The sequence below is a fragment of the Neopelma chrysocephalum genome, unplaced genomic scaffold (genome assembly GCF_003984885.1).
Source record: "Neopelma chrysocephalum unplaced genomic scaffold, ASM398488v2 Primary Assembly neopelma1_44, whole genome shotgun sequence".
NCBI lineage: Eukaryota > Metazoa > Chordata > Aves > Passeriformes > Pipridae > Neopelma > Neopelma chrysocephalum.
The window spans coordinates 23,207,023-23,234,433 of record NW_020897703.1 but is presented as its reverse complement, the minus strand read 5'-3'; the positions used below and the strand labels follow the sequence as shown (position 1 = coordinate 23,234,433).

The window sequence follows — 27,411 nt, the reverse complement described above, 5'->3', positions numbered from 1 at the left end:
ATCTTTTATGGCTGTGAAGGCTTTGTCTTCACAATGTGGGAATTCTGTTAACCTTTGGAAAAATTTCTGCTATGTCATCAGTATAATTTGTGTTAAACTGTGGCAGTAATGTAGAAAGGGCTCAGGTAAGCATGCTGTCTTCTCTTGGCCTTCCTCTGTCTCATGAAGACCTCCAGTGGTAGGTGCTTGGAGCAGCGTAGTGAGGTTTCCCACAATGATGGTATTGTAAACATACTCAAAGGGTGGTACCATTTTTACCTTATTCTGTTTGAACCTTCAATATTTTTTTCCACAACAATTTAGTTGGCGAAGCAAACACTGCACTTACCCTAAATTGAGTCAGGGTGTGTGTGTTTCAGAGCTGAGATCAGACAGCGCTGACGTTGGATATACTTTGACTCTTTATGAAGGCTGTAATTATAGACCTTGTTTATAACTCTTGAAAAAACTTCTATCAGAAACTTGTGTCCTGTAAATTTAAGTGTATAATGTAGACTGAGGATTCTTAGGGCAAGGAAGTAGGTGTACCAACTCTGAAACTTTGCTTATGGTAGGAGAGACAGACCTTTTTTCCTTGTTACAAACCACAAAAAAACCCTTCAAACAGCTTTGACAAGTCACACTTTAGAAGAGGTCTTCTGATTATCCAGTAGTTATGTGGAAACTCCCTATGGACCACAGGTCATGTTAACTAGACAGCTGATTCTCAGGCCATAGCCTTTTCATCCTTAGTTTATGGTGAAAGCATTTGAAACAAGCTGTTTATCTCTTGGCTCCTTTGAAGATAACATTCACAAATAGCTGTGACAATTTTATTTTCCTGTTATGAGTAGTATGTTCTTAAATTATGGCCAAGTTTATAAGTGGTTGTTGCAGGATTACTTACTTGGATTTGTGCAAGTGTTTCCATTTTAAAAGGGCTTCACACTGGCTGAAAATATTTGGTTGTTCATATTAACAGTCTGAATGAAAATGTATTGAGAGCAGGCCTTGAAAAGTTGTTTTCTTGCCATCATAAAAATATTCTAGCACTTCACATGATGTGATACAGTCCTTAAATGGGAAGTGCTACAGGTTTTTAGAATGGGTAGTTAGTCTCTAGATCAGAGATGCATTTTGATGTGGTCTATTTCTGAATCTCTTAATACTACCCACACGTGTGCTATCTTTTTTCTTTCTCTTTAAAAAACTGTCTGGAAAAACTGTGGCATCTCATATACTTGTATGAGAAAGTTGGGTGAGACTTAGATTTTGCCACGAAGGTGTGTGAGGATTATAACCAAGGTTTGGAGTGCTGTTGGGGATAGTTGCAAGGAAGTGCTGACAAGTTTTGGTGATGGGCTGTTTATCCAGATCAGTAGCTTTTACGAGAAATGCCGGTGGAACTAAAGTATTGATTTCAACCCTGCTGGTTGCAGTGTTTGAATTCTGCTGCTGTCACTAGTCCCTCAAGCTAGCAAGTCATCTTAGCTTTGATCCTGAATAATTTTTAAACCTGTCCCAGAAACTACAGCTCTGCACAGTTATTTTTTAATTTGATACTGGGTTTAGTTCTCTATATTTCATTTTGCTTTTCTTTTGATCTGCTTCCTTCTTGGTTCAGAGTTGATCTGGTGCCTGTTCTAATGATTAGATTTTATCATCCCATTTGTTCCCACGGCATCTTGCAGAACATCATCAAGGTCATTAGTCCAAGGGGCAAGTCTGTCTTCTAATTAAACCTTATATCTTCTGTTGTGGTATAACAAGTTAATAAAAGGTAGTGATGTGGCTAGGTTTTCTTTAGTATTCTGAATGGAAAGATGGCTGATCCCATATTATCTGGGATTTGCATATCCAGAGATGTGCATGCAAAGTGGAATGCACTTACCTACCCTCTTTGTTTCATACAGCTTCACGTGGCCTACTTTTCTAAGGGCTCCCCATAAAGTCTTCTAAACAAAACAAGGCCAATGAGTCCCTGAAGGAAATATTCTTCCACTGTCTGTTGCAGTTTAGTGCTTGCATTGTTACCTTGGGTCCGTGAGCTTTTAGAAACAGACACGCTTATACTTGATGACTTTATATAACCTTTGTCCAGAAGGACAATTCATTAGAGTATTAAATAGGGGTTCATTCAGAGAGCTGCAATCTACATGAAGTCAGGAGAGTGTTGTAGTCATTTTGAGACTGTGCAACCTGACAGCTGTGATGTTGTTACAGACTTTTTCCTCTCTCTCAGACTCTTAAAACCATTGGGTTTGTGCCCTTTTAAAATTTGATCAGTCTTTCATGCATAGATTTATTTGAAAAAAATGTCCTGTGTTACTTATGAATAATCTAACATAAAACAGGTGTAGACTACTAGCATCTTCTGGCCCGCTCAAGGCTCATTTTTAGAAAGAGAGAAGTTGGTGGACTGTAGAATTAGTGTCAGTCTGGAAAGATGTACCTGTAGCCAAAACCTTCAATAACTGTTCTCTGAGCAATCAGTGTGCGTTTCACTAGTTGCTCTGGTTTCATAGTAATTGTGAAAAATACCTAATTGCATCCATAGTATGCAGGAAATGTAACTCAACTACCTTGCTCTGTTTTTGTTTGCACCATAAACAAGCAAAGATTCTGTATTCTTTGCCAGTTTGCCTTGAAGGAAAGCTTTTATTTTCAATACATTGCAAGTAAGAGCTTTGGCACCAAAGAATTCTGCATGTGGTGACTCAAATTCAGTATTCCATGCAACATTTTTTTCCCCTTTCATAAAAAGAGCACTACTGTGCACCTACTAATGTCTTACTAACAGGAACTTAGACTGTGCCTTGATTTAATTATCTTCTGATAATTTGTTGATCTGTCTTCCATTTCTATGTATTTGTCTCCTAAATGTGCTTACTGTCAGACTATGGAGTCTGTTTTGATCTGTTGATAATGTGTGATTCTAGGCTGATATTAGTGAAGCAACTGAGAATTTAGACCAAAATATTTGATTAGTATATAACCAAACAACATGAAAGTTCTCAGTTTACTTGGAAATTTGAAACCCTTGACACAAAGGAGACTTGAGAAACCTATTCTTAAGCTGAAAAAGACGTGTGATTCAGTGACCTTGAATCAGGCAGAAACTAAGTGCCTCCCAAATGTGCACATTTCAAGTTATCTTCTGAAATCCAGAATACAGAAGAAAATAAAAGCATCAGAAAATCCAAATGTCTGACTTAAAATTTTTAAAAAATAAATGTTTATTAGATTTCTTAATGTAAAACTGGTGATGCCAGCAATTAAACTGGAGTGGCAGTTGAGGCTTTGCCTAGACATACAGAATTTTCAGAAGCATTATTGAAGTAACATTTAAATCTTTCAGCTGTTAATATTTATTAGGGATTTTTTTCCTTGCAACTAAAGCTTTAGCATTAATATCATGTTTCATTTATGTATTTTAGCCGAGTCGAGTTAAAAAGGCTGTGTGAAATATTTACTCGCATGTTTGCTGACCCTCACAGCAAGGTAAGATCACAAAGACTTGGCTCGCGCTCTTACATTACTGTGTGTGCACATTTGACACTGTTCCAAGATGAGTGTTTTGTATTTCTACCCCTGCCATCTGCTGGGGGAAACTGGCATTTATAAATCTCCTTGATTTTCATCTTTTTTACAAGGAAGAGATGTCTCAGTCTCTCTTATGTTGCTAGGAACCGGTCACTCCATGCTTCCTAAAGAGCAACCTAATGCCTTTCAGAGGTCACCTCCTGGAGTGAGAAGTTCAGTTTTATCTGCACTTCTCTAGGGAGTCTCCTGGTGGTCCATGAAGGGTCATGAGCATCGCAGTCACTGGGGTTAGTGTGTTGGATACACCTGAGAGGAGTTTGGGGTCTCCCCAAGATACTATTTTGAATCTCACAATTAAAGTCTTTCATGTAGCATTTTGCCTTCTTTATAACACTACCCTTTGAAGTTAAAGGGTGTGGCATGAATTTACAGACATTTCTTGAAAAAAAGTGGGCTAGAGGATGGGGAGGTTGAGTCCATAGGCGTGTTCAGACCCAGTGGTCTTCTGTTGACAGGTAAGTAGGAGCAGAGAGAAGGGAAAAAGGAGTTTCATACCTCTTCCTTAGGAGGTTTGCTGTTGAGGGCAGCCAATAATGTCTGGGTAAAAACATCTGCTGTTGGGTTAAATACAGTTGGAGAAAGAATAAGTTTATACAAATATTTGTACTTTAAGACCGCTTGGTAAACCAGTTTTAATAAATGATGGTCACATGGAAATGACCTGGGCAGGCAGTGTTGCCTGTCACACGTCTTGCTCAAAATGTGCATTTTTGGCCTTAATTATAGTGTGGACCAGCTGTCCCACAGGTCTTGCCCAGTGTGTAGTTCCTACTTGTAAGGTCTTAAAGTTTTGGTTCTCAGGGGTTTGGTATGTGTTGTGCAAAGAATGAAGGTGTGACTGTTTGCAAAATATTTCCAATTTCTGAGTAAGGTGAGAGTTTATTGCACTCTGCACTCAAGTATGTCTTTATGACAGCAGTGATCTGTTATCTGCACTGCTTTTATAGAATTATTGCTACAAACAAATTAGTTGTGGTGTTAAACATATGTAAACTTTGTTCATATAAATGTATATAAACATACGTTACTTTCATGACTGAGGAGACTGGGTCTGATCCAAGGTATATAATGTTCTGAGTAACTCAGCTGAGAAGAGATTGCGTTTTAAGAAAATGTAAACTTTCAATGAATGTGTCTTTTATCTGTTGACAAACTGCATCTGAACAACCAGCCTTGATCACTATGTGTGCTAACGAGTGGTTTGTTTTGTTGCATGGCCTGCTTTGCCGTGGAATTCACAACAGAGAGTAAGTGTTTTCTACCCCCTTCCTTCATTCGTTTCATGTGGTATTTTAATACAACACATTTTAGACATGTCTTGTTTGATTTTTTTTTTCAGAGCAATGTAGTTACTAAAATCATTCATTCATGAAACTGTTTATAACAAAGTCATCCTGAAACTCAGATTGTAAACCCCTTCCCTTTGTTTATTTTTATTTAAAGCACTGTATTTCTTTTTGTGACACTTGTTTTGTTTATAGGTCTTCAGCATGTTTCTGGAAACCCTGGTTGATTTCATCATCATTCATAAAGATGACTTGCAGGACTGGCTTTTTGTTCTCCTGACCCAGTTGCTAAAGAAAATGGGAGCAGATTTGTTGGGGTCCGTGCAGGCAAAAGTTCAAAAAGCTCTGGATGTCACCAGGTAGAGTACTCAGATGACAAATGTTATGGAGGTTTTTTTCAGGATTACAAGAAGGCAGGAACATTTTAGAAATCCAACAGTGCTGTATAATTTTGAGGGCTCAGTCTTTATGAATACCAGAATAGAGGAGAACAAAGTTATCTCACAGTATTTCAAGCATTGAATTGAAAAGGCCTGTCTCTCTTCTAAATAAATAACTTTAAAGCATAAATTTTAAAATATGTAACTGATTAATTTTGGAGTTTTGGGGGGGGTGTGCACTTAGATATCAATTTTTTTTGACTGACAGGTACAAAAATTTACAGTATTCATAATATGAAAGGGGCTTTACCACAAAGTTTGGAGCATCTTTAATGTTGTTCAAACAGCAAATAACAGTCATGTCAGGATCAGACCTTGAATGCTACTGTGATGTTCACACAATTCTGTGCTCCAGAAGGAGCACATCCTTTTTGAAGGATGTCCAGCACAGGACAGTGTTACAATAAAGTTCAGCTCATTCTGGAAAATAGGATAATTTAAAAAAAAAGAAAAGTAATAATCTAGGAGAAAATAGGATAGAGTAGGAAAAAAGAGGACAGAAATCAAAGCCAGGTGTGAACTCCGAGGACAAGATAAACCAGGCTGCTTCTAGAGATAAGGGAACAGAGTCTGAAATGAAGAAGGAATGGTTTGCCAAATGCTGGAGAAATGTACAGAGAGTAGGTAGAATAACAGTGTATAAAGATACTGATTTAGAACTTTTCTCCAGTGTTCTGTCAATAATCAGCTGATCCTTAGATTTGGAGTTTCTCTGGTTGATGGTCAAAGTTAAGAAGAAAAGAGTAAATGTTGAAATCTTTCATGTAAGCTTTACGTATTGAGTTAATTTTGTCCTAAACATTTATTTTGCATTACATTTTTGCCTTTGTTTTCTTTGGACAGGGATTCTTTTCCGTTTGATCAGCAATTTAACATTTTGATGAGGTTTATTGTAGATCAGACCCAAACACCAAATCTGAAGGTCAGTATCAAAAGCTGTTTCACTAAAGCATCAACATGCTTGTCTTACCTTGCCATGTCAGGCATACCATAAAGCATAGAACTCCTGAGAAGGTAATTAATTGTAAGTACATGCATGATGTAGGAATTATATTGGCAACTTTGATTAACTCTCTCATTCTCCATTTTAATAAATGTAAATATCTTTAAAATAGGGCCCTGTACCTCATCACAAGTCACTAAGAGTTGGGCTTTAAGCACCTGGGAACATTTTAGAATTTAGACATGGAATTCCTCTTCATCCTGATCGTGGTGGGAAGAAAACCTGTCTGTGCAGGACAGAAGGGACCAGATTCTGAACATCTGGGAAGCTGGGATCCCAGACACACCTTAACAAGTACTTACTGCACAGATCAGGTGTAGCACGTATAAGGTTTGGAGAAAAAAACCCTCAGAGCTTTCTGTCATTGAATCATCCCTGAGGGATGCTGTTGTGCAGACCGTTTTTTCAGGAGGTTGCTGTTTCAGGAATAGGAACACCGTAAATTCTGGAAGTTGTATACATTTATCTTCCAGAGACAGGAATATATTAGATGCCAAATGATTCAAGTGTTCTTTCTTCAATCACCCAAATGTTGGATCTTTTCAGACTCCAGCATCAGGCATTTGGTTTGAGACCAAAAGCTATGGTTTGGCATCTGGACCAATAACTGTTGGTGGAAACAGCGTGGTGGAGTTCTGATCTGCTTTTGCAAATGTACCATTTCAAGCTAGTTCTGATATTCCATTCCAGACTCTTACTACACAGAATTTATCCGTGATAGAAAGTTGCTCTTGGTTTTTGGAACGTTGTAGATATGTCACAGGAATACTTCCCTCTCTCCCTCCCCTTGCCGTGTGTGACATGAGTCTTGTCAATCTGTAGTGGTATCTATTTACTATGGGATAAATCCATCTTTCCCAACCCCTGAGTTTAACAAATCCCCTTTTCATTTCTCAGGTGAAAGTTGCTATCCTGAAGTATATTGAGTCCTTGGCAAGACAGATGGATCCAACAGACTTTGGAAACTCCAGTGAGACAAGGCTTGCTGTATCTAGAATTATAACTTGGACAACAGAACCAAAGAGCTCAGATGTGAGAAAGGTAAGCCAAAATGATGCAGTAATTTTTGGTCTTTAAAAAGGAAAAAAAACCTAAACAAACCTGTCATAAAGGTAATGCAAAAATCAGTGCTAAACTCTAACTGAAAAAAACCCTGATTCTGCATACCTCACTGTCCAAATGAAATTGTCAACTCATTATAGACACAATTTTGAAGCATGCCTTCATGTATTTTTTTTCCTAGTAGGTACTTAATCTCTGTGTGACTTTAACTACTATTACCATGCAAAAAGAGATGATAGTTTGAAAATGTGCATTTTCCTAAGCAGTCTGGAAATATCTCTAGGTTTTTTTTGTTTAGGTGAAGGTGCTGTGCTTTGTAGACTGAAATGTAGCACAGTCTCAATGTTATAATATTGTTAAAAGAAAGTAAACAAATCAGTAAGCTGCCAGAGGCTCTCAGCCCTTCTCTTTTAAGAGCTGTGTGTTTATCTCTACCTGGAAAAAACTGACACAATTAGGTCAGGCCTCGGTAATAGTTACCTTGTTCTTTATCTTGCTCAGATGCAAGTGTCAGGCAAGCTAAAATGGGGAAGATAGGGATGCTCATCTCTCCCAGGAGAAAAGCGAGATTTGGTTTTATGTACCTGGCATCTGTTACACAATTTAAAATTACCTTCTATTCCCAGTAGGAGTGGAAGACTTTGAGATGTACTTGACTTTGAAAAAAAACAAAACCACCACACTTTAATAATTCCAGAAGGTAAAAATTGTATGAGAATTCGACACTATATGCACATAAAATGCCAACTTAGTATTAGAATAACATATGATTTTCTAACTTTGGAAATAATTAAATTATTTTTATTTGATTCCAGTGAAAAGATCACTGGGTATCAAATGTGCTACCACTGCAACATTATGGGATAGCTGAAACAGGGTTTCAGGGAAGCTGTTAGGGTGTGTGCTGTTTGCTTGCTCTCATAGAGCTGATTGGTTCTAGAGAAAAATATCTTGTCCTCTATTCTGAAGACTTTGTGCAGGGGTTATTCACAGCAGTGTAACTGAAATTTGCTTCTGTAAGATAGTCTGCCTCAGGAAAAAAAAGGGGACTTAATCCTCGACTTAGATCTGGAATATGCATTTGCATGTCCAAAGCCAGAAAGAATTGAGCAGTCAAAGCAGCTGCTTCTCTGTTAGAGTTCAGGTAAACCTTAAGCAGCTTCCTCTGCTGGTGATCTGTGAGGGAGAGTTGGAATTACTTTAAGTAAAAATACACATCGAAAAGCAAAATCTCTGCATATTGCTCAGCAATTTCAGGAGAAATATTCCACCGTTAGGGGTCATCATTGCTGCATGCAAAGTGGAGCGAGGAGTATCTGCTGCAGCTGAAAGAGTTGGCTGTTCCCTGTGGGATGTGGGGAGTGGTTGTTCACAGCGTGGTGTCCGTCATTCTGTCTCTTTCAATGACTTGCAGAGCTCTGGCAAAACTTCCAGCAAACTCCACCTGAGCAGTACTTGGGCAGGAGCCTTGGGGTTGACAAGAGATAACTGAATCTAAATTCTTTTTATTAGACCTGCATGTGACTTGGATTTGCCTTTGATGCCTGTAGCTTTCGAATAAATTATTACACAGTTAAGCTAACTTAGGCTGCTAAAAATGAAGTCTCAGGTGATCTTTATTTCATCATACCGTTGCTGTATTATGCTTTTATTGAGAACAGAGTACAAACCACAGGCTTCAGAAGAAACAGTGCAGCAAGGGATTTATAAGCAATCATTGGCCATTATGTCTGTCAGGACTGTAGTTAACAGACTAATAAATTCATTACGCTGTAGTGAACTGGATTATCAGGGGCCAACCCTGGCAGGTGAAATGTTATGAAGAATACAATTAAAACATTGCCCTTGTTTTTTTTGGGACTATAACTTGGGAAAAAAAAGAAGTACCTTTTTTTGAAATGAATAAAGATGATTCATTTAAGCATCAGAAGCTTCTGCCCTTGTGGAGGGTGTTGTGGTAGCCTTCAAGATCTGAGGTTTTCTAAATGTAGAGCAGACCATGAATTGTAAACACTGTGATGACTTCAAAATGGAGAGGGTAGTTGAGGTTATTGGGAAGAGGGAGAAGAACCAGTTTCATCTTGAGATGATTGAAGGATTGAAGTACCACAAGAGGCCTGTAAAAAGTGTAAAATTAAGGTAGTTTTTGAATAGGATCCAGACTTGAGACTACCAGCGCAATCAGCTTAGCTCCTGCAACCTGACAAGAGTGCACATTATTTTTGGTACTGAGGGCTCCTGGCTGGTGTTGTCCAGTCCACATGTACTACTGTGGCTGAACTGGTGGGACAGTGATGACAGTGCTCAGCTACTTGTGGAGGCGGGGACTCTTTCCCCCAAGAACTATGGTTCCACATGTCCTTCTTACCCAAGTTTGAGTTACTGAATGCTATCTTAAAGCAAGTAGCATTTGTGTGTGTGACGACCATGCTGTTATGTCTGGATTTTACCTTTGAACTGAGGCAGGTAAAACAAGTTTCACTCATGCTGGTGATCTCTGTCAGTGGGCAAAGTATGTGGCTGCTGTGTGCACATGGCAATTAGTTGTGCAGATCTGATCCTATGGTAGCAATCAAGGTGTCTGTTCAAGAAATGGATTATATTTTCAGTCAATGCTGAGATTATCCTTTTATTAGTGATCATCTGTCTATTACTGCTGTTTACTATGTGTGGTGGTCATGGAGGTACCCAGTCTCCTAGTGTTAAGGCACTGAAGGAAAACAGCCAAAAATGTCATTTAGTCAAAAATTTTTTTCAAACCAAAAATACAGCTTTACTTATAACTTCGTGCGTTTTTGGGACAACTACTTGAGCACACTTAATGAGCACACTTAACCAGTCTGACAGTTGGCTTGAACTACAGATCATGTTTTGTAGCTAGTGAAATCAGGAAAAGTCAAAGGAAATGCTGTTGTGCACAAACCAGTTTATGTTCCCATATGGAACGACATCTGTAGTTAAACATAAGCTCTGCTAACGCAAGAAAAACATGATGTACTTTGAGGAACATCCAGTTGATACCAAAGAGTGTCATTGACAAAATGCTGTGATTCCCTCTCAGGGCAGAAGCCATTTAAGCTGCTGATAGTAGCCATGAACTGTGTACAGTTAAAATAATTGTCAAGCTTTAGCTTTAAAATAAGGTGATCCACAGTGTGTTATGGGTAAATATTTGACTTGTTTTAAAGATTGTTAGTACTTGTGGGCGTTTACCTGGCATTCAAGTTACAATTTGCTTCCTGCAAGCAGTGCAGAAAAAAGGTGAAGACATTTGTCCCCCATGCTGAACAAAAGCCATAGGGTAGGATCAGGTCCTGCAGCACTGCATGGAGACTTGGATGGGAAGTGGCTTCAGTGCAAGGAGAGCACCTGTTGGTAATTCCCACACGTACAGCCAGCTTGTTGCTTTTTCCCCAAGCAGAATTGATCAGTGGGCAGGGCACAGATCAGGATTTCAGATAACTGAGCTCTGATTTTGATTGTGGTAGCATCTAACCTTGTGTGATGCACTTGACTTTCTTCTGCCTTGGTTTATTCCTCTTTGTAGCAGGGTGTTATTTCTGCATTTTTCTGGAAATTGCTAAAGATTTGATGAAATAATTTTACAAAAGCCAGTTAATTACCACACAGAAAAGTAACACAGTGGCACTGCCAACAGTGTGATGACTGATCTGAGGACATCAAATCAGTAGCTTCACCATGTTATCACATTGACAAGGAAGTTATTGTGCAATCCTTGCGTAGGTAAGGTGCTTATTGAATTTAGATGACAGGCGTGGGTTCTGTGTGAGAAAATACTTTGATCCTGGAAAAGAGCCATCAGTTTGAGAATGGAATTTACAATAAGGCTTCTGATTTGACTCTGGCCAAAGCCTGCAGAAACCTCCTGTCCAAGGCTCGGCTGAATGGAAACTTTCATTAAACATGAGCGCCCAGACTTTGAGGGTGTGGAATCAACTGTGAGGGCATACAGGATCTTAGTGTTTAGGAGGAGCTTATACAGACTGAAGGAGAATGAGGGCTTCTGAACTGAAGGGCCATTGACAATGCCTACCATCTTGTTAATCAACCAGGCTTTGGTCTTAATGATAAATAACAAGATCTGTAGATCCGTATTGCCTGATTGGTATTTGGACTACTAATCTCAGGGCAGAAGAAAGTTTTACCTGTGTGCCAGGTATCCTGACTGGCTTCTTTGTTGATGAAACATTCCTACAGTGGTTTTATTTTACAAGCCTGAAGGCATTTTTACATGTTATGGGCAGCCTTGTGTCACATGGACATCACGTTCTGCCTTCCACTTATGTAACTGGGAAAACTTTTTCTTTCAACTGTCCCACTTGTTCACTGCAAGCTGCCCTTGAATACAGACAGTTGGATGGGACTTGGTAAGAAACTGGAACCATTGCAAAGATTCAAAAGCCCAGGAGAGTGCTTGTGTTACTGTGATTTGCATGAAGATTATGTCCCCCTCAGACTACCTCGGGGAAGGGCCCTCCTTGGACTGGCACCACTGGTGAAGTCTAGAGGTATCCAAAGAAAATGAGTTTGGGATCAGGTTTTTTCCCCAAAACTGATTGAGAAACTGTTTCTGAATTATACCAGAAGATGAGGAAGATTTCAGAGAGAAAGCTTCAGGTCACAGATTCTTCATAAGCTGAAGCAGGCAATGAAGATGTATTTACTACTTTAACTAGTAATCCTCAAGGTCATTTTCTGAGAAATATTGGTGTTGTCACTTTGATAAGGAAATCCTATCTATCAATAAAACTGAGAGCAACTTTGGATAAAATATTGCTGTGATATCCGTAGCAGGACCAGTGATAGACAGGATAGCAAATGCCTCTAAGAAAATGAAATCAGGCTCCTTTGCAACATGATGCCATGAGACCTCTAAAATCTTTTGAAGTTTTAATTTTCCATCTAGCATCAGGCTGATTTCAGCAACTCTGGGACAGAAGCTTCACTGTAAAAGCACTCCCAAAGCCTCTTAGGGAGCTGAAATGGTATTGTTTATCTTCACTGGTGTTGAGCAATAAATGCTGTTGGTCATGGCCTGTTACAGTAGCAGTGGCAAAGAGGATGTTTGCAGAAATGCTTTTGAATGGCAAATTGTTTTAGTATTCCCCAGCCACAGGCCCTTGTCTTTCTGGGTCAGAGGTTTCTCTGGCACTCTTGCAATATTCCTGCACCAGATTTGTGCATCTCATGGTGAGCCAAGTTACCAGAGAAGCAGACATAGGGATTTCATTTCAGGCTTATGGAGTCTTAAATAGGACTGTGTCCGTACTGCTGAGGTCAGCCTTTTAGCCAAGGGATATTCCTAAAGAAATCAAACTCAGTCTAAATGCCCGAGGAACTCCTTTCAGGCATTTAAACATAGTGCTAGGAAGAAGAGTGTAGTACATAAAAAATGGCACCTGGTGGACTTTAGTGTTTACTTGACTTAATGCTATTAGAACAAAAAGGATCTCTGTGTCCTAGCTGTGTTTCCAAAATAGTATCCCTCCTTTTCTGTTTGTTTTGAATTTGATGCTACAGAGCTATGAGAGCCCAAATGTTTTTAGTGTACGCAGTATAAGGAAAATGGCTTTTACCCAGTGTTAGTGACCAGAAAATCATCACATGCTTGTTGGAAACATAATGCTGGGGTAGATTTCTTTGAAATTGTTCTCTTCAGTTTATACAGCCTTCTAGTATCCTTTGAGTTGAAAGCAGTTTGCAATATAAGCACATATTCTGTTTGCTAGAAGAGCTAGTGCAAACACACACACCCCTACATAAATATAGGTGATGTATCTATTTTGAAAATCAAGTATAGAGGTGATGTTTACATGATGCATTGTAGAGCTGTTTGGACTGTTACAGGTAAGTCTTCCACACTTCCTCTATCATTTCAAAAATCCGTGCAGATTTAAGTGCATGTTTTCATTTTAGACCATATGATTTCAGTAGCTTTTCTTCTTTCTTTGCTTATATGTGGGAACTTTTGCCTCAGAATTCAGACTTCTATCATGCCAGGTTAATAATAAAAGTTTCTTAGTTGTTAATGAAATGTAACCTTTGTTTCTAATCCTGAAACCTGTTTCTGCGACAGATGTCATTTTGTAATGAACAAAGATACTCAGGGTAGCCTTCATCAACTTGATTTCTAGGGTAACATCTGGTTCTCAGGAAACAATGAACATTTTTGCCGTGGTCTTTCCTGTGCTCAGGTCACAAAAGAACAGTACACATAAGGAGTTGGAATCCATTATGGAACAGTAACCCCAATATGTGGTGATTCAGTGCTGCATCGTTTTTGCTGTCATTTTTCTGAGATGCCTTTGACACTTGTAATGCAACCATCTCTGGCTTGTAAAAGCCTTTCGTGATATGTAAAGTGTGTGCTGTGTAAAACACAATGGCAATATGGATTTAATCTGTACATGAGTTCTGTATTTAAATTTGTTAAACAAATTCTTTCTTTTCAGCATGTGACTGTGAACAGCATATTCTTATACAAGTCTTTTGGGAAAACTGTGTGTTTAAAAACTTGTACTCAGGCTAACATGCTTGGATTATGTATAAACTGCTGAAGCCATTGTGCTTCATATTTTCATATCAGTAATATGGATGTCCATGGCCAGCTGATTCTAGACCTGAAAAAGGAACAAGCAGGAGGTTTGGTTTGGTAGATAGTTTGTTAGCTTAGTGCCAGCTAACACTTAATTGTCTACTGGAAAGTACACTGAAATAACACTTGCTTAGAGCCTGCAAATTCTCAGTCGATGTGAATAACTCACTTAACATCAGCTGCACTCATTGGAAAATTGAAGCCCATGTGTGCTAATACGAGCTGCCTAATATGTAAGTGCTGCCTCTGATCTCAGTGGATCTATATTTGATCTGCAGTTTAGTGTAATTCAGAGTGACATGAGAGAGCTTCTCTGTTCCAGTGTGCCTTAAGTTATTAAAAACCACATTTGCCTTAGCCTGGATGGTGAAGTGTGTGATGCATACAGAATATGATTGTGTTCATCAAAAGTGATGTTAATTAGGATCTTCCCCAGGCAGATCACATGATAAAAGGCATTTGTAGGCAGTGTTGGTCCATCAGACTGATGCCCAGACTGGAGACAGGAGTTTATAACTTTTTGACCGTTTCTTTCTCTGAACTCAGAGATGTCTGCGAGGGTAGGTGCTGGGAGATGCACCTATTCCCCTACTCCTGGCTGACCAGATACAAGTGCCATCTCAGTTCAGCACTGCCTGGCTCTGCACCTCAGTGGAGGTTTTCAGGTGGATATAGAGGCCACCAGGAGGTTGCCAAAGCAAAGCCTTATAGGAGAACTAAGGGATGATCTGTAAGCCTGAGAATTGTGGCTGAATTTAATTTTGAGCCAGTGCTGCCCTCTGCTGAAAGGAATGCTTTTCTGATGATATCAAATAATGCTTTTTGTTACCTAAAATTAAGCAAGAAACTGACTAAAACTCTTCTGCAAAAAGATAACGTGTACTGTTTAGATGATTGAGTTGAAATCTATGTTTTCTTGAAATAATATCAACTTTCCTGTTTGTCGAACCCAGACGATGCATAGTTGGGTGGGTGAGGATTTGCCAGCTAGGACAACTACAGCCTCCTCAGGGCCTGGTGAAGGAAACTTGGAAGAGAAATGTAAACAGGTAGACTGAAAGCCTTATGCACTAATCACACTAATTGTGTTTGGAGTCTCAACTCAACTGTCTAGCTGTGTAAAGAGACCTGGACTGGAAGCCTGAAAAAAGTGTGTCTATCTGAAGTAATTTTTGGCTTTGGTGTGCTTTCCTGTTAACTCTTTTGTTGTGGTCCCTCATAAAGGATCGGGGTATGAAGTCCTCGCCTTTTATGGAGCTGCCAGTGTTGGAAGCCCATCGGCAACAGATGTTTGAGTAACTTGGAAATTGCCTTCATATAGCTCAGGCAACTGCTTATTCTGCTTGGTTCATTGGACCAGCAGCAGCAATCATAAGGCACTTGTATTAACCTTAGGTCGCTGACCACATTTCTTTTCTAAAATCAGTGGATTTTTCCAGTTAACCTTGAACTTTTTGCTTAATAAGCCCAAACCATTTCAAAAAGACTTTATTATAATTCAACCAAGTTGCAAAGGTTACATATTTTGACAAATCTGGCTATCATCCACTGTCTAGGTGAAACTAAAAAAAAATATTGCTAAAGCGTTTGTGTCCCTTAAGCAGCCGACATTATTGGACAGCGTGAATTGCACTGACCTAAGTGTGAAACTCTGGGAGCTGCTACCGGCTTGTGGAACTCTATCCCTCACTGCATTGTGATAAGGAAAATAATGGAGTTACATAAGCAGTCCTTTGCAAATGATTCAAGAGCTTGACACAGAGCCAGACCCCCTCTCTAGCATAGTCAGGCTCTGAAGTCACTGGAGTTTCTCCAGCTCAAGCCAGCAGAGAACGGCTTCATTAAGATTAGATAATCTGTAGGGTCTACGTTATATGTCACTGAAAGGAGATGGATTAATGTTCCCTACTAATAGTACAGGGACACAAAGGCAAGGGAAAATTCAGATATTACTCTTTCTTCAGACTACGTATCATCGAGCATGAGTGTTGCATGGAGAATGTTTGTATAGTGTACAGAAATAAGGTTTTTTTATTGCTTGTTAAATATATCTACTCTGTCAGTATTCTAATAAAAAAAGATTTTCAGAAGATAACCAGTGATTCAGAGATTATGGAAATATCTCACAAGCTGAAAATCCACAGATTTAAAACTCTTAGAAACATTATCTGTAAAATATGTCCTTTGACTAGATAAATGTATTTTAGATAAATGAAACTTAGAGGATTATCAAGTGTGCCAGATCTAACTATTAAAACAGATGTAGAAATGCTGCTCCTGATGCTCTTCATTACTGAAATAAAATTAACTGTATTAGAATTGGGAAGTATTGCAGGAGTGAAACTTGAAACATGTTATAAATGTGATTTCAAGCTAGGATGTACCTTCCAGCTTTTGAGGCCAGTAGTAACAGTGTTGATCTTATGGTAGCAGGGACCGAGACCTTTTTCTGTTAAATATTAAGTAGGAATTTATGCCTGCGCTTTCAAATAATGGCTTTTGCCTGAAATAAACCTGGAAGTGCAGTTGGATAGGTGAGGACTATTTAGAAAGAACATAGACAGGGTTTAGCCATGTAACTCCAGTAATGCCTTTGAGACCTTTACTGGAGCACCACTCCCAGGACGTAGAAGTACTTGGCTTTATGTCAAAAGGCATAGACTATAAGTCTGCTCTCTTTGAGGCCACAGAAGATTGTGAGTATTGGGAGCTACTGTTCAGCACTTCATTTAAAGCCCAGTGACTATTTGCAGGTGACAGCAAAGCTGCTGAAGCACACTGCGTACACAGAATACTGGCAGACACTCCTAAAGACAAGCTGTATTTTGTGCCAAGAGGGAGGGTGGACACAGTTCTGTTTTTATTAAAGCCAAAACACAAAAGTGGAACAAAATCGAAGTGACTGGTGAGACCTGAAAACTTTTCTCAGCTACTCCTGTAGGATAATGTCTGTGCTATTATTGTTTGTGTGTTAGGGTTAAATTGTCCCAGTTAGGTAACTCTGTGCTTCAAAGTGAAGCCACAATCATAAACTCCCTGGTGGAGCTTTGGTGAAGGTTTTGCTCAGATCTGTGAGATGCATCTTGAACATCTCTGGCACACAAGAAAGGTACCTCCAGAATGTCCCATCATAGAGTGACTGTGCTCTTGCACCTGTTTGCTCTGTTTACTTAGGAAGTCTCCAAGGATGGACTTCATTTCTAACCCATCAGTGGGAGATATGTGGGACAAAGGTATCTGAAATCCTTTCCCACCTTGGGCAGCCCCTGACTTATCAGTTGATCTCTCCAGATATTCTAGTCTGAGCAACCTCTCAATCTGGGAATCTTGTTGATCCCTTTGTGTGGATTTTGGTTGGGGTGGGAGTGGGGTTTGTGGTTTTTATTTATTTCTTTATATTATTTACTTTATTTTTTATCTCAGTGAATGTGAGATCTGCTTGTTCTGACACAGAGGATCTGCATGCCACTCCTAACCAAGCATACGCATGCCATTCACAAACAGGAATGTACTTTGGCATGACTTGTCACTTTGCATTCAGTTCAACATGCTGTTTGTTGTTCTGAGATCTCTTGTTTGCAGTAATATTTTTATTACAGAAAATACTATGCTGGTGAAAACTTAAAAGTTCTTGGATCAAAATGGACAGAAATACACATCCTTGTTGGATACCAGGCAGGCTTCATGGCAGAGTTGCCCAAAACTTCCGGTCAGAGGAGGATATGGATATGGAGGATATGGAGTTAAGAAAGCCACGGGGAAAATTATCTCCCCACTTCTTTCATCCTTAGATTTTTAGTATGGAATGAATAATATCATATTGTGTTTCTGTTGAAGTCGGTGAGAGTTTTGTCAGGAGGCAGCATGATCCATCTGGAATGAAATCTGAAGACCTGTTCTTTGCTGCAGTCCTTGGAAGCCCGTTGAGTGTTCTGTGCCTCGGTTTCTTTGTTGGCCACATGAAAAGGATGATACTTACCAAACTTTCTGGATGGAAAATGTTTTTATATACAAAGCTGTGTTAGTTGCTGTTGATAGCAGAAGGAGCAGTATAGCCTGAATTGCAGTTTGCACACTGAAACAATGAGATATTTTGATTCCCCTCCACTGTGACAGGGTTCTTGTGTACCCAAGTTCATCATCTGTTAAAGAATTCCGCTCCACCGGGAACTGCAGATACACTTAATTATTGCAACTTTACAAACACATTACTTATTAAAAACTCCTTTAAATTGATGAGAACAATGAATGCACATTTATCCCCACAGCAGGGAATTACATTTATACCCTCTTCAAAGTTCTTTTTCATTTTTAGGAGGTTTTAGAAAGTTCCTGAAAGGGTCAAACACAAGTGTCAGCTCTACCTAAGCCTGTGTGTATGGTGTTCCAAAATAAGAGTGTGTAGTTTTTGCTGCTTATTTTGTGAGCCCAAGCCACTATCAGAGGTCCTTCATCGTTGCTTCATTGTTATTGTTCTTTTAATCAATGCTTGTATTTTTGTATACTTTCTAAGTAAAGGCATGGGGGGGTTGGAACAGAATTCACCCAGGTTGGATGCTGCTGGGGAAGTCTAGTTAGGAACATGTGATGTTAATTACTCTTGCAGAAATGCACACTGTGATTTATTCTGCTTCCATTCCCATTTGATTCCATTATCTTAGTTCAGGATATGCAGAGCTGTATGTTTGCTAATGGATTAGTGGAGATCCTGTTCTGGCAGTGGTTCTGTGAGGCAGATAAAGCAAACCCTGTCCAGTAAAATTAATGGTGAAATTCTCAATTGTTTCAGTGGTACCCTGGTTTCGCTTATTAAATTTAGGAAATCTGGTGAGGTTTAGCCTGTCTGTGGTCAAGAGAATGGTGGTTCTTGCCATCCTAGTAGATCTTCCACTTCAGATGGAGTCTTCTGTTGCTGAAACAGCCTCAATGATGAGACTTGCAAGGAGAGGTGGATGGTCTGATGAAACAAACTTGTCAGATCCTTAGGAAGAGGAGATATTGGTTGGAAAAAGAAGTAGTCCCGTTCACACTTAAAATAAAAAGCATGGAAATGACAAATTGCAGTCCTAGATCCTTCATGCTTATCTGAGTTTCTGGTTTTATTTGTTTTCAGTAAATTTTTGCAGTAACTTGTTCAATTGAAATATGTGCTGGACAGGTAAGAGTTTCTCATTAGCTGTGAATAGCTAATAATATCTAAGAAATAATATCTAAGAAATTAATGAAATAAATGCAAAAATATATTGTAATCTCTAAGAACTAAAAAATTGACTGTAGCTGTTAGTAATTCCTTATGATACATCACAGAGAACATTTCAAAAATTTGTCTGGTATGGAAGTCTTGTTCTTGAATGAAACACACATCCTGTTTCTGTAAGGTTCATTACTAACAGAATGCATGTTCTTTCAAAGAAAAAAAACTGATGATCTCTTCTTTCTTCTTCCTTTCAGGCAGCACAAATAGTCCTGATTTCTCTCTTTGAATTGAACACTCCTGAGTTTACCATGTTACTTGGTGCCTTGCCAAAAACATTCCAGGATGGTGCTACCAAGCTCCTGCACAACCACCTCAAGAACTCCAGTAACACCAGTGTGGTGAGAAGCCCTTGTCCTTGCAAACAGCAGAACCCCAAAGGCAGCAGCTCATTGATAAGCTGTTGCAGATGTTCAGTAGTTTGAATTATCTGTAACTGTTGTCCTTAAGCAATATGGCAACAGAGGCTTTTGTTTGATGGTACTTTTATAGGGACCATTAAAATGAGAAACTCAGTTATTTTAAAATTTAATACAGTCATAACCAGAAGAGATTAAAAAATGACTGAGAAGTGCATAAAAATTGGTAGGGTTTGTGCTTTCAAGTTGGTGGTGCTTTTGAAAATCCTGCCAGTAATGACTTGTGACTAAAACAGATCATGACACCACAGATTTTCTGAGCTTTTGACTATTATTGAAATAACAGATGTATTGTCTGTGAAGAAGCTTGCAGGACCTTCAGTGTGACCTACAAGGTCATCTCAGTCTATGCCTAGTACCTTATGTTTTGCTTTACTATTTAGCTCTTATATATTTTTATTTCCCTGAAGGAATATGTTAGTAGAGGATTTAAGTAAGAAATTTCTTTCCCCTCCCAGAGCACTCCCTCCCTATCTTTGCACTTTGACAGGGACAAGTAGAGCTATGTGTAAGCTAGAACTGCAACGTTAGGCTTCCAGGCAGATGGTCTGGATTCTCTAGTACTTTTTGTGTGAGGAGTGTCAGAATTGAGAGCAATTTCTACTCATTTTGCTGTGGTATAAATGGTTGTGCAGGCCAGTGGAAAAATGATAAGTGAGACTGCTTACTTATGCTCGTAACAAGCATAATCAGAATGCTTCAGACAATGTGGAAAATAGCTGCGTAATTAAAATGTTAAATTGCCAGGATAATGGTCTGCATATTTTGGAGCCTGGCAAATCGTTTCTGAGAAGACAGATAGCCTGCTGGATTGACGAACCATTTCTCTGGCAATATTTTCAGGCTGTACATGCTGTGTACTTAAAACTTCAGGTACTGTGGATTGTAGAGAAATGTACATATACTTTCTTTATCCTCAGAGTAGTACCTTCAGGAACATATTAATGACTACATGAACCATGGCTGCAGTTTTTTTGGTCAGGAGGCAAAATAAACACTGCACAAAGCTTATCTAGGGCAAACAAAGGCAGTGTTTGGACCTGTTGCTGTATTCCTGCCTGTGCATTGCAACATGTTGCTAATCCTTGTCTTTCTGCTTCTGTGTCAGGGTTCCCCCAGCAATACCCTTGGTCGGACTCCTTCCCGGCACTCCAGCAGCAGAACCAGCCCCTTAACTTCACCTACCAACTGTTCCCATGGTGGACTGTCTCCAAGGTAATGTGGCAGGCTAATTAAATCACTTGCAAAATATTAAAGGATTTCAACACTGAGTGTGCATTTGTAGAATATGACTCACTTTGAAAGCAAAAACAAGACAGAAAGGTTACAGTAGATTGCTCCAAAGAAACAGGGTTTGAACATGATAATACATGGTTGGTGATTGACTTCAGTATTCCAGACCTCATGTTATCTGTGTAATCTTAATGTCTTTTCTTATAATATTAATTTGCTTTCATAACTAGGCCTTCTCCAGAATTACATTTGTGGGGTCAATGAAAGTAATATTAAATGATAGCATTAGAAATAAAATCTTGTTGAGGTTGCATATATCACGAAAGATAAACTGAATTTCAGGTCAGGGGTTTCAGATTGCGTCTATTTTTCAAGTGTGCACTTGTGATCAATAATTCCTCTGACTGTAGTGCAGTGCTTGTGCTGCTGAGAGAAGTACTGCATCTCCTGTTCCCTTCTTATTCTTTGTGAGGATGCAGGACAAGCAGAGGTGGTGACTGTGTTTCAGTGCTGAATATCCCTCAAATTGCTCACCTGACTGCTCACCAGCAGAGTAGTGGCTTGGTCTTTTGGGCAGTGATCTGTTGCTACCACTTGTTTTGCTGAAGCTGCAGATGCTACCCTGGATTATATTGGTCCAAAATCTTTTATTGAGTCAACATGGACTCTTGGATTTTGGGAATGTAGATGTTTTGCACCATAAAAACTTAAGAGCAGAGGAGATGACAATTTAAACAGTATGTTCTGGGAGCATAGAAATATTGGAGAAAAGTATTAAGTTGTTACCTGGACAAGCTGATTCATGCTAGGAAAGCTTAAAAGCTGCTGCTCTTGTCTGCCTGCCCTCTCCATGGGAGGTCGCTTCCCTTTATCTTAGAAGAAACAGAAGGGTGAGGACTGCAGTTCTTCGTCCAGTATAGTAATTTACACTGAAATATGTTGATCTGCCCTTGCTGTGACTTGCAAAACTCTGTCTGAAGGGGTGCTTAGACATGTGAGTGAGTTTCCATGTGTCAGGAAAAGTACAAGCCTTTAGCATGTAATGAGTAGCTAATTCCAGCAGCATAGGAGCACATGGGGTTTCCTGAGAAAATTTTGTATATCTAAATTCATCTTTGTGACCCCTAAATCTGCTGTAATGCAGAGCTAAAACAAGAGTTGGCAAGCTAAGGTCGAGTTGCCTATTATGAGCTTTTCCACAAAGGTGTCATTAAGAAATTAAGTGGTAGAGTTTCAGGGGAATGGTTTCAACTATATTGCTTCCTTTTCAACTAGCTTGAGCATTGTTGCCCTGCTGATTTCTGTCATGGGAAATTATTAACAGATATGTCTCCTTGTGGTTGCGTTGTGGCTTTGTTAGCCACGTTTGTATGTGGCACTTATTTTATAATTCCACAGCCTTTTACCTTGCTTTTTGGGTTTTGCCATTGGGACACAACTGTGTTTTTCCACTTCACTCACTGCTTTTCAATTTGTCTTTGCATTCTTCTCACCTCTTGATATCAAAATATGGATTAAAACATTCAGTGTGGATTGTTGCTGTTGTTTTCTAGCATTTTGGGTTTAGGAAGTGGAGGGTTTTTTAGCCCATGTCATTTATTCTCGAGGAATAGTTAGAGAGGGCATGTAATTCCAGAGCATTCTGCCATTAAGTCAAGACCAAAACTGCCGTGGATGCAGTGGGCCGGCAATTTCCTTTAGAAAGCAATTATTCTTTCAGTCTTCTGTGGAGTTCTTGGAGATGTTGAATCAAAAATTTAGGTGTCTTTTCAAGAAGTGTGTCCTGCTTCCTTGCTGGATTTAGTTATTCAAGAGTGATGTTTAAAAGTTACTCTTCAGTGATAGGTGAAGGAGGAAGCTGCTATATAAGCCCTTTAAAATATTGAGGGGAGAAGTTCTGCTTTTTTGGTGAGCAACCTCTGAGCAATAACAATAGCTGCAGATTTTTACCATTTGTAAAAGTGGCAGCAAGTACTGCAAATCAGGGGCAGTAGTTTCTGATGCTCTGTGGACTGCATCCTTCTTGAAAATGTCTTCTGTAGCACAGTTTGGCCACGATCCTGGCTTACAAGGGAGAATTAGCTCTGGTTGTCCTTTTAGAAACAGGCTTTGGAAGACGTGCTGACAGATTGAGGGAAGTAGGGGACACTGTAGTATAGCTTTTTTTGGGATAGCTGCTGCAGTAGCATGTTTCCATTACAAATACTTATCATTTGCTATTCATCAGTGGGGTAAAATGTCACTTTTCTCTCTTCAAACTTGAAACATAAGCACACCCAGGTAATTCTGACAGCACTGTAAGAGGATAAAGATTCCCAGTTTCTTTGTGTAGCCGTCCTCCAGAACTAGGCTTGGCTTTACATTTTCATGGGACCCATTGCCAAAGGTTTGTAGCAAGGTTGTGTATGCCTGTTGCTTCCTGGGGTGCTCCGTGTGCTGGCCCTGCTTACCTTGTCCCCACCTGTGTCTTGTACAGCCAGCCTGAGTGCAGTCAGTGGAAGGATTATCTCCAGTTCTTAATGCCAGCTTTAGTTTTGAAGGTTAGACTTTCCTTTGATTTTTTTTCTTGATGCACAGATTGGAGTCTTATCTAGAGGCATACCTATCTTTGGGGCTGAGATATAAGTAGAAAGGCTGGTTGGGTCCTCCTGTAGGAATATAAAAAAGCTGCTAAGCATAGCTGCTCTCCCATTTTACTAATGGTTTGTGAACAATATCCCCAGTATTAATCATCAGGGCTTCATTGATACAAACTAACTGTATTATGCATGTGTTCCAGATGACTGATTTTTTGAGGTGTATTGGGCTCTCTGGATAGATTTTGAATGTTTTGGTTGAACTGAACTCCTCAAACAGCTAATTTGCCTATCCAGATGATAACATCTGCTAAGTGTGCCCTGATGTTAGGGTCTTCAGAAGGGTAACATGCCTTCAGGGCCTTGGACAGAGTCCTTTCTCCTGCCTTTGTTTCCTCCCTCCAGTTCTGCTTCATGATCACTATAACACATTCGCTACATGTGTGAGTTACCTGCATTTGTACCTGCCTTTTTTTTTTCCTTGGCAGTTTTAGTTTTTGGTGAGAGGAGTTCTGGAAGCAAGAGGTGCTTTCTGAGGAGAAGAAAAGCAGGGAAGGGTACTTGGGAAGACTGAAAATAATAGGAAAAAAACCCCAGACTTTAGACTAAGAGAAAAGAATGTTCCCTAGGCAATTCACAGATGAATGGCTTGAGTTTGTGTTGGACAGAGAAAATCTTCTGAGATTTAATAAATGATGCTGTATGACAAAAAGAAAAACACTAAGTTGTGAAGTCCTTTGGTGTAAGAGTACTGTTCTGAATGGTGAAGGAACGTCTGTGAAGTCAAGTGTTACATTCAGATTGGGAAATTTCACCTAGAATTCTGTAGGACTGTTTGAAGGAATATCCAGTGAATACATTTGCCCTGTTGTTTCTGCCATTATTAGTAGTCCAGAAGCCTGTGCGTGGTTCTAATTATTAAAATCAAACAAACAAAAACCACCTAAAGAAAAAAACCAATTTAGTCCTTCAAAGATCTCTAGAGGAAATGCATCACATAAAAGGCTAACTATTTTATTTGGCTGTGTAAGTTTGCGCGTTTGCTTTTTCACCCATAATAGAAAATACCATTAAAAATAAAATTTGACACTTTCAGTATTAAGTTTAGCAAGTCAAGGCATGGAAACAGTTGAAATCAAGCCACCCACTTTATACAATAAGGACAACCCTGCATTGTTTGGTGGCCTCTTTGGAGGTAGGTGAGACCTGAGCTGTGAGACTTCTGATCAGCAGTCTGGGAGTCTGGGGTATTTCCATAATAATGATGGCATGTAATAGCTATGGGTTTGATTGGTATTTAAGGAGTGAATTTCTTGACACTGCTCTTCAGAGGAATTTTCAACTGGCTTTGCTGCTGTTTGCACTGGAGCAATTCTTGACTTGTTTGCCACTTCTGATCTTACAATATCTTTCACTTGCATATATAAAAATACGACATTGCAAGACAGTGTGCTGTGTAATAGAAACAAAGTAGTGTCGTGAATACTCCATCAGCTCAAGCATCTATATTTTCATTTAGAAGGTGATTTTGAAAATCCATGTACCATAAACAGAACAGAACAAAAGCAGAGGTTAGACAAATGGACACAGGGATGGATGCCTTGACCCAAAGGTGCCGCATCAAACAAAAACCCAGAGGGGCTTGTAGAAGTTTAAGGAGAGATCTGAATCAACTCAGAGACTGATGTCACCCAGTCTTTCCAGTTCTGTCTGCTGAGACATGAGCCAAGTCCCCAATTTACATGATACGTTCATACTCTAGACTGACTTTCACTTGCTGCATATTTGGGTTGAGTTTGAGTCTGGTGAAATAGGATCAGATCTAAAGCCCTCTGTAGATCTGCTGATTGTTGAGGGCCTGATTTCAGGCTCTTATAGAGGCACCAGGAGACAAACTTCATAAGGTACCTTCAGGTGCCTGATAAAAAAATAAACTCCAATTTTCCTTTCTTCCAGGGAAATCCTGTTACTTAGAAATACCTGCTTAGAATTTGAATACAGATGCGTGGTCAGGAACTGGTTATGTAGAACATTATAAGAGTTGTTTATAGAGACTATATCCATTTGTAAAATCTACTGGTTAGTACAAGCAGGGACTGTTTTTTTGTGAATCATATTATTATGTTAGGAATAAAAATGGAAATTAATAATAAAGGCCAAAACAATGATTTGTGAGGCTCAACAGAGTATTCTTGTTTAATTTTGGTTCTATTAATTTTTTTTCTCTCTCCAAGGCAGCATGACAGCACTAAGCCACTCAGATTATAGTTTCTTTTTTTTTTTTCCCTCCCTCTCCTTTCTCTGTTTTTTTCTCTCTTTTGTTTCTCCTCTGATCACGGCAGTCGGCTCTGGGGTTGGAGTGCAGATGGGCTGTCGAAGCACCCCCCTCCCCTTTCTCAGCCTAACTCCATCCCCACTGCTCCTTCCCACAAGACTTTCAGACGCTCTTACTCTCCCAGGTAACAAGCTACCTGTTAAACCAACTTGTCTGAGGTGTCACAGTATTATTTACCTTTCACACTGTGGGATTTGTTCAAATGTGGGACTTCAGAGGCTTTGGTTTGAAAAGAGATGATGACGGCTTTCAAAGAGCAGAGGTGATGGGTAGCCGCTTGCTGGCTGCTTGGGGAAGATGCAGCACGTAAGCAGTGAAAAAAGAAAAGTGGAGTTTTTTCAGACTCTTACACCCATTCAGGAAGGTGGCAGGGAGGTGCTTCACAGTTGGTTTCCAACACAGAACACAGTTGCTGAGCACTTTTGGCAGGCACTGGTTACATTATGATACTATGGGCAGAATCTTTCAATTTGGCTACACTGTGCACCTGAGTATTTTTAAATGGCAAATACAGCTCAGGAGTGACTTCAGGCCGAACCTTATGTATCATTTTAACAGCCGCTTGCATAGTGTGATTGTGGAACATCTTGGAAATTTGTAGTATTGAATTTAAAATTGTTCTTACCACAAGATTTAGAGGTTATCAATATCTAATTTTGACATCTGTTCCTTTTCCTGTGCTCTCACGTTTTTTTCCAGTTTGCATACAGATTTTGGATCAGTATATTGGACTAAAGCTGTATACTGGTTTTAATCAAAAAAACTTTCTTAATACAAATTTAATTCGTCAGATGTCTCTGAAAATTCTTTGAATTTTTTCAAGTTTGTACCTTGGCAACAGAATATCTATACATGTGGTTGCTCCTGACTTAAATATACCTGTTACCTGAGGAAGGACTAATACATAGTTTTTCCTTGAAACAAGAAGTTCCTAATGAAAAACTATTGAAAGAAAAGCAAAGAAATTTTTCTTTGAGGGCTCAAAATTTGAAAACCTGTGACGTATGAAAGAGAAAATAGAATACAATAGTTGATACCTCTCTAAATACCTGCAGAATTAAAACTGTAATGTTCTGACTCTTCTAGGACACTAAGGTATATGTGGAGGGAGATCCATGTTGATTTCTTGGAATAAAACTAGTTGAGAATGTTTTTTCTGCCTTTTATTTTTTTCTGCCTTCTTATTATCTGACATCAAGTTTTGGAGTTATTTGGTATATATTCCAGCCCAGAGCCTGAAAGTGCAAGGAAGTGAATTACTGTGTACTGCTTGAAGACACTAAACTGTGGATTACTTACACATAGTTTGGATTGGAAACGGAATAACAGTTTATGGAAGTAAAATGTATTTCATGTCAGACTGGAAAACTGCCAAATTGTGTCTTGATAAACTCGTAGACAGCTGCATTGATTTTTGTGCAGCAGAAGATGGAAAATAATGTTGTGACATCCGTGAACACTTCTCATCTCTACTCACTTCTTATTCATCCTGTACCTTTCCTCTAGTTTTCTGCATGGGTCATAATTTTTTTTTTCCCTTTTGTGCCTTTTTTTTTTTGTCCTGAAAGGTGAGTGTAGTTCCATTTTATTTTTATTCCCCACATT

The 27,411-nt window shown here is 39.3% G+C and overlaps 1 protein-coding gene across 13 annotated transcripts in view; it reads left to right on the top strand.

Annotated features, from left to right (window-relative positions):
* Positions 1 to 27,411, top strand: part of CLASP1 (cytoplasmic linker associated protein 1) — a 179,650-nt gene that overhangs the window by 128,161 nt on the left and 24,078 nt on the right. For 9 of the 13 annotated variants that reach the window (XM_027678955.1, XM_027678954.1, XM_027678959.1 and 6 more), the window contains 7 exons: positions 3,417 to 3,480; positions 4,827 to 4,829; positions 5,064 to 5,227; positions 6,152 to 6,230; positions 7,209 to 7,352; positions 19,441 to 19,584; positions 20,771 to 20,877. In XM_027678955.1, coding sequence (XP_027534756.1) covers positions 3,417 to 3,480; positions 4,827 to 4,829; positions 5,064 to 5,227; positions 6,152 to 6,230; positions 7,209 to 7,352; positions 19,441 to 19,584; positions 20,771 to 20,877 — 705 coding nt within the window. Of the gene's footprint in view, positions 1 to 3,416; positions 3,481 to 4,826; positions 4,830 to 5,063; positions 5,228 to 6,151; positions 6,231 to 7,208; positions 7,353 to 19,440; positions 19,585 to 20,770; positions 20,878 to 25,813; positions 25,931 to 27,411 lie in introns of all 13 variants that reach the window. The other 4 variants (XM_027678952.1, XM_027678951.1, XM_027678949.1 and 1 more) reach the window with 1 other exon arrangement.